This window comes from Diceros bicornis, chromosome 34 (genome assembly GCF_020826845.1).
Source record: "Diceros bicornis minor isolate mBicDic1 chromosome 34, mDicBic1.mat.cur, whole genome shotgun sequence".
NCBI classification, from domain to species: domain Eukaryota; kingdom Metazoa; phylum Chordata; class Mammalia; order Perissodactyla; family Rhinocerotidae; genus Diceros; species Diceros bicornis.
The window spans coordinates 7,007,671-7,019,864 of NC_080773.1; the positions used below are offsets into that span (position 1 = coordinate 7,007,671).

General features: G+C 43.3%; 1 protein-coding gene across 2 annotated transcripts; it reads left to right on the forward strand.

Annotated features, from left to right (window-relative positions):
* Nucleotides 1-824: 824 nt before the first annotated feature.
* On the forward strand, nucleotides 825-10,527 carry CEBPG (CCAAT enhancer binding protein gamma). Of its 2 annotated transcripts, none has more exons than XM_058529102.1 (2): nucleotides 825-979; nucleotides 6,979-10,527. In XM_058529102.1, exon 2 carries the CDS (start codon nucleotides 7,071-7,073, stop codon nucleotides 7,521-7,523), a length of 453 nt encoding a protein of 150 aa, XP_058385085.1. In that variant the 5' UTR covers nucleotides 825-979; nucleotides 6,979-7,070; the 3' UTR covers nucleotides 7,524-10,527. The 2 variants fall into 2 exon arrangements, with proteins under 2 accessions (XP_058385085.1, XP_058385086.1); XM_058529103.1 differs by lacking the exon at nucleotides 825-979 and adding an exon at nucleotides 1,310-1,726.
* Nucleotides 10,528-12,194: the final 1,667 nt, after the last annotated feature.

The following is a 12,194-nucleotide window of genomic DNA, read 5'->3' on the forward strand; positions in this document are numbered from 1 at the left end:
TATTTTTTGGACAACAGGAGTTGCTCAAGAGGAAGCAATCAAACCTATCGCCGGCTCTGTCCTCTACCCAGCACACTGCTTCCTGGTTTTAAAGCGCTTTCAGATCCGCCTGTGAATTATCTTGGATAAATAAAGCGGGATTGCCATTCATTTTTGGAGATCACATCTCAATCTGGAAGACAGCACAGGGGAATCGATCATGGAAATTCCATTCGTTTCCCCGTTTCAGCGAACCACAGTCCGCAGTGTCCGCCAACGTGACATCAATACTACGTTGGGAAGATTTTGCTTCGTTCGTTTTTTAACAAGTTTGCAGTTGCCTTAACGGCTGTGAGGTCCAGGCCTTCTCTGCAGGCTCCCTCCGAGGGCGCGGGCCCGTTGGGTGCCCCACGTCCCGGGAAACTGTCCCCGTGAGGACGCCGAGGGGGCTCCCCGAGGCCGTGGGGAAACCAAAACAGAAACCGCTGATTCAAAACACCACCTCAGGAAATGGTGCTTTCCAAAGACAGGTGTTGCCTCCAACGTTGACAGACCCTTTCTCGCCGCGGGTCTCCACAGCTCCGGGCCGCAGCCCCGCTCCAACGGCGCAGGAACCCCGGGCGGCGCCGAGGCAGACCGTCACCTCCCGCCACATCCGCCCACTCCGCTGCGCCGTGGTGGACGCCTCCGCCACGTGCCCGCCTCCCGCAGCCAGACCGCTCCCGATTGGCTGGCGGCGCTGCCTGTCGCGAGGGGCGGGCGCGTCGCCTGCAGGCCGGCGCTCCCATTGGTCCTTGACGCGGCGGCGGCAGCGCGCGCGGCCCCGGCGAGGAGGGGAAGCCGGTGGCGGCGGCGGCGGAACGGGCGGAGGCTGCCGGTTTCGTAACCGTCGCTTGTCCTCGGTGACTCGCAGGCTACTAGGCCTGGCTCGGGTTGGGCCGCGGCGCGCGGGGCCGCTCGGAGTGGAGGCCGCCTGGGGGCGGGCGGGCTGGAGGCGCAGGTAAGGAGGTCGAGGGCGGGCGGGCGAGCTGACGGGGAGGAGGAGGCCGCGGCGGAGCCGGCCGCTTGCGTGCGCTTGGGCCTGGCCCGAGGAGACCCGGCCCGGCCCGAGGGGGCCGGCCCCGCGCGGCGTCTGATGCAACCTGCCGGCAACACCCGGCGGGGCCGCTGAGCTCATCCCTGGCCGCGGCCCAGCGCCGCCGCGCCGCCCGCCGACCCCCGCGCTCCCCGGGCGCCCCTCGCTGCCGGCCCGGACGGGAGGGAGTCGAGGTGTGCCCCTCCGGAAGTCGGCCCTGCGTGCCGTCCGGCTGTGACGGGGCTCGTATTGGCCTCTGGGGATAAAGGGTGTTCCCAGAATAGCAGAAGGGGGACCGTATCCCACTTGAGTGGCACGTAGGATAGATCCTGCCCCCACGAAGCTGCTCGATGCGGGCTGGTGGGGGATTGTGTTCAGAAGGTACTAGAAGGAGCAAGTAGTGAGGGGAAGAAGTTGCTTTTTAAATACAAGACTTTACAGAAATAATAATATGCTTTCTTCTGGGGCTGTAATTTGAATATCCTGCAATTCACTGTTGAACTTAGGATAGATGAACGTGCAGCACCCACGGGTGAATGGGAAACAGGAGGGCGAGAGATGCAGCGCCTCGTTAGCACGGTTGGAGGGAACACGGGAGAATAGCTCGCAGAGGTGTCTAGATGGAGAGGATGCACATGCGTGTTTGGGGGGAAGGATAGAATGTTCCTACAGGTAAGCTTGTATGTTTCTGTTCTACGGAAGGTTTAAGTATGTGGTTTGCCTCCTGAGGTTTCTGCTGGAATCTGGCATCTTAAAATGTGTCACTTCGAGAAAGATTTTAACATTGGTGGGTTGCACAAAAATTGGTAGTTCTTCCTCGGAGCCCACACTCAGTCGGTCCTACGCTCTGTCAAATCGTTATTTGAAGAGATTGTCTTTTAATTCAGATAGGATATGTAACTCCGAGAGAAATTTTGGCAATAAAATACTATAAGGGCTTGCTTTACTAAGAAATTCTGCATCTAAAAGTTCTTGATACTTAAAAGTTAAAATCTGGTCAGCTGTTACCCTTCGAGTAGTATTTGGGATAAGCTCTTCTGAAAGTTGATTCTCTGTTTCTGGAAAAACTTACGGTAAACAAGGTTAAATAGTTACAGGATGCTAGTGAGCTGAAGAATTTTTCAGTTTCTTGATTCCTGCTTCTGGTGGCTGCACTTAGCTGATTCAGTCCTTTTTAATATCCCTAAAAACATAGGTGGAAACAAAACTTCATTTTTCAGATTATGCTTTAAATTCTCAAGAGTACATCATGACTGTTAGCGAGGTTGTCTGATCATGGACAGGTGGTTTCATCCCAAGAGATTTAAACAGCAAGTGATGAGTCCCTGGTAAAGACAAATAGGACCTCATGGGGCTGAATATGGTCTTATGGCCTAAGCTTGCCTCACCTGATCACAGTAATGGTAAATGCAGGAAGTCACAATTCCAGGTTTATTGTGTATTTTGGGGAGGAGGTGCTTCTGTGGGTTCTCGTACTGGTAGGTACATTGATCTTCTACCTTTTTGGCTTTCCAGCCCTGTCAGTAAAAAAAAATAAAAATAAAAATGAAAATTGACCATGACCGCCTACTGTATATTTATAAACAATGTGTGTGTATTATTTTTTTTGTATGTTATAAATCACACCAAAAGTAGAAAGATGACATTAAAAAAAGCTGAATGTACATTTTTTTCTCCTACTCCAGTGGACCACTTAATGTATTCCCTGAAGGGATGTACCCTCCTTCATGGACCCCTGTTTTGGGTCATGAAGCAAGCAGTGGCAACTGAATAGAAATCCTGCTCGTTTGGGTGTCTGTTGACTTTGCTTACCTTGACTTCACTTGTAGTACAGAGTTGGCAGATCCTGCCATACATGCCTAAGAACTTGAGGTTATTAATTGGAGAACATAACTGGGCTAAGTAGAAAATAAAGGTTCTAAACTGAAATGAAGCAAAGACCAGACACGAATGATGTTCACTGTACAGACTAGGGACTTAATAGCAAATAGAACTTATTTTTATTTTTCTGTACACTTTTAAGAAAGACCAAAAACTTTAGGTAGCAAGACCATAATATCTTAGTAACACTCTTTTGATTTAATTGCGGTTGTTTTAAGAGATTTCAATGCTAGAGAGTCTCATTTTTATATGACATTTATAAAAATAAATGTTTTCTCTTAGGCTTTTGAGCCTGTATTCAGCAAATATTTGTTGAGCACCACTATATACACCTAGCTCTGCACTAGATGCTGGGCATGTGGCGAAGACGAGAGTCCTGCCTCCAGCTTAGTCTACAGGGAGATACACTGTAGAGCTGGCATTGACAAAGAAACTGGGGACAGAAGAAAATTGGACAGAAGCACAAAGAAAACAGAAAGCACAGACCATTTAGGGGACTGATAATGGTTTAGTATCATTGAGGTGTGAAGTATAAGGGAGCAGAGGCTAGAGAGAGGTTAACACCTTGGATTTGATCCTCTATGCCTGAGCCACAGAAGACTTTTCAGCAAGAGGTTGTGACACACTCAGGTTTGAGTGCTAGATTGCTCTGGAGACAGTGGTTGGAGGGAACACTGCTAAACCAGAGGAGACTAGTGCCCCTGAGAGATGATGTCAGCCTGAGGTAATTCTGTGGCAGTGGGATGGAGAGGGATGGTGGATGTTTTTTTTGGGGGGGGGGGGAAGGTGGGTAGAATTGTCAGATACTAATGATTGAACAGATTTGGAGCAAGGGAGAAACATCTATGAATATTTTGGAATGTAGATCTTCACTGAGGAAATTAGAGTGAAAAATTTATTTTGGGGGGCTGGGGGAAGAATATCTGTACATATGTGAAAAAAGTAAAGAGGGTTAGGAAAATTCTTGACAGGTTTATTATCTCAAATGAAATTTGAGAAAAATTTGATTTTGTTTTACTCATTCTAACATTCTGAGTTTTCAGTGTGTTCTTGATTTGCATGAACATTACTCAGATTAAGAAATTTGAATTAAAAAAAATGTTACCCACTCAGGCCTTCTTTCTTAAGATCCATTGTTAATGTGTAGCAGTGGTGCCCAAACTTCAGTGTCATCAGAATCACTTGGAGGTCCCATTAAAACAAGATTGCTTAGCCCTGTTCCTAGAGCTCCTCATTCCTAGGTCTGGGCCAGCCTGAGAATTTGCACTTCAAACAAGTTCCCAAATGATGCTGCTGCTGGTCCAGGGACCACACTTTGAGAACTACTGCTCTTCAGTTTTTCTACTGCTTCCTGCTTGAATGATTCACATGCAAGGAAACAGGGTGCCACCCTGCTTCCTGTGGACTGAACTTTGGAATAGTATTTGTCCCCATAGTAGCCAGACTTTCATTTAGGGTTGAATACACAGATTTGAAATAAACTTATTTTTTTGCTCACTGGAGGTGCTCAATAAATGTTTGTGGAAGGAACAGAAGCACAAATGACAGTGTAAACTGTACAATGTGTAACTTTTGGAGGCAACTATTTGCTCAGTGTAAAAACCAAATTGATAATCCATGTGGAGTTAAGTCTTTTAGGCGACTTAGCTTCTTGACCCCCTGTACTTGCTTCATGTTCCTTTATGGCTATCTCTTCACTTTAAGAGCTACTTTCTTGGCTTGTCTTTGGTTGAAGAACTTTTTTTTTTTTTTTTTTAAACATTTTTATTATCTGTAAGTTTATTATCTCCAAGAGTATTTTGTATTATCTGCAAGTCCCCTTATATTTTTACCAGTTTGATGAGTACTCTTTATTTTTCAAGCCAGAGGGCTCATTTTCGAAACCTCGCCTACTATATTCAGCCTAGTACCTTGGCAAGATGAGTCAGACTGAGGTAAAAGAGCCCTTCCGTATTCCTGTGTCTTTGGGTACAAAAACAGGCATGCATATCACTGAATTTGGGGACTGTCATATGAGATTTTAGTGACTGAAGTTCATGGTGTATTGTCCAAGTCAGAAGGCCTCTTACCAGTCAGCAGCCCTCATTTGCAGATGAGGAGATGGAGGCCCACAGAAGGGAAGGGATGTGTCCAAAGTGAAAGAGGGCAAGCCAGAGCCAAGACAAGGATTGACCTAGTTCCTGTTCTGTGCTTCTCTGGATCTTTGTTATCTCTGAGTTGACTGTAGAGATTAGCTTTAAAGACTAAAAACATAATTGGTATATGAAAAATAAGATAAATAAGATGAATATGATCATGATTGTTGAGACGATCCCAGGAGAGGTATTAAATTAAACAAGTTCTTAAAAATTGGGTAAAACACTCATCTTCACTTTACACCAAATAGATAAGCAATAATGTAGATGGCCACCAACATTATTAGTAGTAAGGGTGGTTCAAATTAATACTGAACTGCCACTTTTTAACTGGAAGGAAAAATAGGCAACAGAATAAATGATCAAGAGAAATTGTGAAATGTCCATTACTGAAGATAGATAGACTTGGAGTGGATCTCCATCACAGTTTGCAAGGAAGCTTTCTGTCTTGCCTCAGTACTGGAGTGAGCACAGACGACCCACTAGAGCTCAGGGCTGCCTGCATGGCTTTAAAACCAATTGAAAGTAATGATATATGCACTTTTTAAAGCATTTTATAAAAGCAGACCAATAAACAGTGTTTATACAGAAATGCCTGGCTAAAGGTTTGGGTGAAGCTACTAGTGTTTATTAACTGAGCTTTTCTTAAGAAATGTGAGATATACTCATTTGAGGCATTTCAGCTCCAGGTTTTTTCCACTGATGTAGTTTTAGCAGTTTTGTGAAAAGAGAACAGAATAGTTTTATGGTTCATAACACTGCTTTCTAAATTTCCAAGAGTGCTATGACTTCTTGGTAGACATGGTTCACTCATTGTAGTCAGTATGTCCTGAAGTGGCCTCGTGATTATAGGATAGATATGCTTTTGACACATCTTGAGGCAATTGTAGCGACCTAGTTGGATTCAAAGTAATCCGAATATGACTAGTTTCTGAAAATGTGACCTCATTTCTACAAGCAGCACTACAGTAATACTTCAGAATTGGCATCTGCTCTGAGCTCCCTCAGCAGTGTGAGGGGGTGCGGGCACTGCAGCTGCTCGGGCTCTTTGTCTAGCCTGAGTTCGAGTACTTGGGCTTCCTTGGATGCATCATTAGGGCTTTTGTTTCTTTCCGTGTGGTTTCAGGTTGACTGTGTTTAGATGTGTTTATTAATCATGTCAAGAAGAAAAAAACATGATTAGAAGCGTTGTGGGACAGGGAAGCAAATTGGGTGTCTCAGAGCTCCTAAATCTATGATCTAAGAAACTGACTTAGGAAATCTCTGTACACTACTATCATTTGAGGTCATTAAAAAAATAAGAACAGCAGAAAAACATTTTTTTCAAAATATCCCATAAAGATATGCTCTGGGAGAAAAGTCAAGTCCTTGATGACTCACTCTGCATATTGGAGTAAGGAACATGCAGAGATCATAGTGCGGTATTCCTGAGGAGTGTGGGAGGCTGGGGACTCGGGTCCAGCATTCTAGTCTTGACTTGAACCAACAATTGAAACTTTTTTCTCCTTTTCATTGCAGGTGTCTCTTCTATCATAATTGAACTCAGCTTTTCCATGTTTAACCCAAACATCTCAAATTTCTCTCTGGCAGTTTGCCAAGTGCTATTCATATATGCTACCTAATTAGTGCTATTCTTTTATTTTTCCTCCCGTTTTTGATAACAGTCAACAGATGGGTGGTACCCTCAGGGATTCAGGTGGGCTGAATTTGGCCTTATGGTGCTGCTGTGCTAACTTAACTTTCTAAATTAAATGCTTTTGACTTCTGAAACATTGGAACGGTTGCCAGTTGCTGTAGTCTTTTCTCAGCATAATCAGTTAATGTTGGCCTGCTATTAGGTACATGCAAGTTTAATCTCATTTGATCTTGTCATTTCAAATATTTTAATACAATTTATTTTTTAACTAGGTACATGTGAAGATTTCTTGGCAGTTTAGCGTGGAAACCATTGACATCTTGCCCTCATTTCTACCTGTTTGTTGGCAAGGGAGAGTGCCCAAATGAGCAAGATAGCGCAGCAGAGCAGTACTCCAGGAGTGAACGGGATAAGTGTTATTCATACTCAGGCTCATGCCAGCGGCCTACAGCAGGTTCCTCAGCTGGTGCCTGCTGGCCCTGGGGGAGGAGGCAAAGCTGCGCCTCCAAGCAAGCAAAGCAAAAAGAGTTCGCCCATGGATCGAAACAGTGATGAGTACCGTCAACGCAGAGAGAGGAACAACATGGCTGTGAAAAAGAGCCGGTTGAAAAGCAAGCAGAAAGCACAGGATACACTGCAGAGAGTGAATCAGCTCAAAGAAGAGAATGAACGGTTGGAAGCAAAAATTAAATTGCTGACTAAGGAATTAAGTGTACTGAAAGATTTGTTTCTCGAGCATGCACACAACCTTGCAGATAATGTGCAACCCAGTAGCACTGAAAATACGACGACAAATTCTGATAGTGCAGGACAGTAGACCCACCCCTTCTGAACAACTTGTGGCTTGAACGTCAAAGGTGTGACTGTCTACACCACTCATATCCATGACTGAACGTTGACTTGTTCCATTATTTAAAGATCCACTGAGGGTTGTTTTCTGGGATCAGCACTGAAGAGTTGATTAGCTAAAAATGTTAGCCATGTAATTTGCATATCTGGTTTTAAATGATATGGATTTTTGTGGGGATTAAAAAACAAATTTTTAAGGTATGTGGTAAAAAAAAAAAAAAATGCCCTGGACCTTGATGTTCTTAATAAATCCTGACTTCCCAAGAAATGCTTCTTTTTTAGGTTGACAAAAGGAATGGGGGAACTGGCAGGTCATGCAGAAGGTTCTTGGTTTTAATGGATATGGTTAATTGGATTAAGAAAAGTTGAATGCCATCTATGTGATTTTGTTCTAAATTATGTATTAAAAATCCTTAGGGCTATAGAAACCAATCACTTTGTAATTTGGAGTGATTTTATGCATAGCATGAACCTTGTTTTAGCATAATTAGTACTGTTTTCCCCAACAACTACAGGTTTTTGAATGGCGATGTCAGGTTATGTAAAGAAACCTCATTGCATTTTCAAGGCAGTATGCAGCCAGTTGGCTTAAAAAATATAAATAAATTTAGGAAGCAGATAGGTTTTTAAAAACTAAAAGTAAAGCATATTAGAATTATGCTTTTGAGATACCTTTGGGATATTGGATTGGCATTATTTTGTTTTCTAAAAAAAAAAAAAATCCCCCAAAAACTCTGGATTAGAGAAACTTGGGTATCAAAATTTTAGTTTCTGCAGATGCTAGTAAAGTAAGCCTTTTTTTGAATACCATTTTGACAGCCAAGTTAGTAAACAAATGTCTTAACAGTTTGATCACACAAGCTGCTGATGAGGATTTGGAATATTAATTCAGCAGGTAGTTTCTCCTGTGTTCAGAGATTTGCAGCGGGGGCCATGATCTTTAAAGGCAAAAATTTCTTCTGAAGCATCATTTAGTATTTGATCTTAACCAACTGATTATTAAAAAATGCATCATCAACTCCATGCCATCTCCCAAAATAATAGTCTAAGAAAACTTGAAAGTGTAAGGTTTAACCTTTAATTTATTTCGCTTTAATACATCTTTTTATATTGTTTTTGTGACATTTTCTAGGTAGTGGGCTGTTCTTCCAGACTTTTTGTACCACTGCTTCTGTTTATTCATTTCTATGCTTTTATGTCCCATAAATTATTTTAGAAAGAAAATACTGATAAAACTCAGGACATTGACATTTTTGTTGAGACTGAAAAATGGCAGTCACAAAAGTTGGGAATTCTAAAGTCTGGCTTATATCCATGTTGGTAGTTTTGATTGTCCTTGTTGACTTTTTTTTAGCACAGTTCTAGCTCAAATTTGTTGGCTTTTGTGTGTGGGTTTTTTTTGTTGTTGTTGTTCCTGGGCTGGTGACGAGACTGAGTCACATCTGATTAAAACATTTGTGTTACCAGGTATCTCATTTGAACATGGTCACTTTTGGCCACATTGCTATTTCATCCTAGGACCTGGGACAGGACGTAACTCAGGTTGCACCCTTGGGTTGCTGGAAGAGTGCTGTCTGTGCTCTTGGCAGGAGAGGACGTCATAGCACCCTCCAACTCGGTAAAGCCATTAGTAAGGCCTTGAGCCCCTTCTGCATGTGACAGGAGCCCAGTGTTGTTCCATGAGAGCCGCTGTCCCGGAAGGCTTAACTCCCTGTAGAGAAAGGAGACACGAGAGGGGTTTCTATTAGGGTCCAACACCAGTTTACTTTGGTTGGAGTATCCATCTACTCGTAGAGGTTGATAGATGTTTTGAATAACTAAGAGATACCCACAGAATTCTCCTGAATCTTTAATAGCTGGTTGATGTTATATAATTAACCTGATTGGAGATGCAGTAGGTCACTTGAATCCTTAAGCACCTGCAATAGGTGTTACATTTTAATCTCTTATTTACTGAAAAATGTCTTTCAGAAATTGATGTCCCCATGGAATTTATGATTACCAGATATATGAATTGACTTAACTGTCTTGGAAAAGGAGCTTTAGGGAAATCAGGTGTATTCAATATTTCAAATCAGAACACAAGATTGGAACTCTTGGAAAAATTGATTCGAGCTTTCCTATTACCTATGCAAATCAGAACTTGAGCACAGGCAGTCATTATACATAGAACAGAAATGTTCACCATTGTCTTGACTATCTTACGTGTTTTTGGGAATGCAAGTTTTTAGTTTGATAGATTTATCAGTATAAAACTGAGGGAAATCAAGTATGGGGAATGGGTAAGTTTAGAGTTTTGGGGATCGTCCAGTGACTTTTGTAACTTTTGTTCTGTAGGTTACGTATGAACCCTTAGGATTTGCTCTGCCTTTGCTGGCAGGTCCAGTGGGTCAGGAATTAGGCGTTAGTGTCAGTTTCTGGCTGCATTGCCGGCATGGGTGCTTTCTGAGCGCTCTGGGCTGCGGCTGTGCCGTCAGGGCTGCGCTTCCTGCTGTCTGGCCCCTTTCAGGTACTGGATGTGAGCTCAGATACCTTGGACATTCTTACTAAGAAGAAGATTTTAATAAAATATGACCAGATTTGTGAAATTCAGGTCATGAGTATGGAATTCTCAAATTTACATAAGGAAGTAGAAGTATGTATAATTTAATATTTGATAGTAAAAGAAAGGAAATCATAGCAGCTTTTGATGTTTCCCCATTAGAGGGCTTGAAACTTTGTACCTGAACAACCCAGTTAGCACTCACAGTGCTTTTTGATGCCTTAGAAATAGGAAAAAAATGTTCTGTTTGACAAAAGCTAGGAAGGAGAAAGTCCATTCTACAGCTGTTAGATCTGCCTCTCAGGAAAAAAGTGTTTAACTTGTTCTTTTTGTTCCTGGCTTTCCTCAGTTTGTGAGATTACTCTATTTTTTTAAATATAATTTTATTTCTCTCAATGAATTTGAAATAAAAAGAACTTTGGAATAATGACTGTATTTCCTTGTGGGTTTCTTTATGTTAGATACCAAGAAAGTAGTCCAAAGTTAATCATCTCTGAAGAGCATGTGGACACCCTGCTGTCTTTCCTGTTCCCAGCCCAAGGCAGGGGTGGGGGACAAGCAGAGGTGCGTTTGTCCAGGTCTCGATTTCCCTAATGGATAGGAAGGTGGTTTTCTCTGAATATAGAGTGCCTCTTTAGTTGTCTTCTCTGTCCCCTGTCTGTTAGAGGAGGCAATAACCGGTGTTCCTGCTGAGCCAGCTAGTGTCTCAGTGCGTAGCTCCATTAGAGTGGCAGGGAGTCAGTTCTTACGCTTTGAGGTAGACAGGAATGTCAAAGTAAGCCCTTTCCCCCAACAATACAATTACTAGTGTATATGTCATCTTCATTTACGTGATGCCAGAGTGTCTGTAGAAACAAACTCATAAATATTGAGTCCAAAAAGCTGATTTGAGTGTTTCAAGGGAAGATGCCATTTAGATACTCTTCTATGATCCTTCAGTTATTTTCATGTCTTGGGAAATAGGTTTCTACTTATTGCATCTGAATGAAAATTGTAGTACAGTAATTATTTCCATGGGTAGTATGTCCCATTTCATTTTTATGGGATTAGTTGTAATTTAAAATCCAATAACTTGTCTTGGAGAATTTTATATAGAGATGATTTGTGAAGGTGGCCGCTCTTTGGTAAAAGCACTTTTAGACTGCCTGCTCGCACTGCTTGTGAGTATCTGAAGAATTCATGTGCATTTTATGTATACTCAAAGAACACCAACTCTGAATGTTCTTTGACTGCAGCACCCCTATTCCTCGCAGAGCTCTAGACCTGCAAGTTTGCAGCTGTGTCGGGTTGTAGAAGTGGGCTTGGGAGAGAACAGGGTCATTAGGCAGTCACACGTTACACTTTTTTGCAGCCCAAATAACCCGTCTTGCCACTCCCTTTGAAGCAGCTCTTAGAGCCAGATGCCATTTCACGTCGCCACCTTTCCGTTCTACCTCCTCCATGTGTCTCTTGAACTTGTCTGCTTCATCTCCCCACCCCTTTATGCAGAGCTGTCATCCTCTCTGGCCTGGCCTTGGTCTCCCTGGATCACAGCATGCTCTCCAGAACCTTCTCTCGTACCCATTGCACACAGGGTGAGACCCAGTCTCCTGGTGACGTGGCTCCATTTGAGCTTGCCAACTTCATTTCCCTCCAGTCTCTCTCTCACATGACTGCTTGGGCTGCAGGGCCGCCGTAGGACAGCTCCTTACGTCTGCAATGCCTCAACTCACTCTTGCTTTTCACTTTCCACCCTTGGTGTCTCGGCCCCCTGGCTTTCTAGGTCAGTCCTGTTACTTTCTTTCATGGCACTTTTCAGTGTTTGAGACGACGTATTCGTGCATGTTCGTTTAAGGCAAAGCGTTACCTAGGAGACTACAGGCTCTGAGAGCAGGGATCACATTTCTATACCACACTGGCACACAGGAGATGCTCAATTATTTACTGAATGAATACCTAGACCCTTCCAGGGTTTTGGAAGGGCTTTTAGCACATACAGCTTTCCGGAAGGGTCTCTAATGTATTTCTGAAGCCGTACTGATTTCTGCAGGAGTTGGAGGAGACAGGCATTGGCTACATCCTCTCAGACGTGGGGCAGAGTAGGTAGCTACTGCCGGC

Excerpts from the sequence above, each read along its gene's own strand:
- CEBPG (XM_058529102.1), top strand. The coding sequence starts at position 7,071 with ATGAGCAAGATAGCGCAGCAGAGCAGTACTCCAGGAGTGAACGGGATA.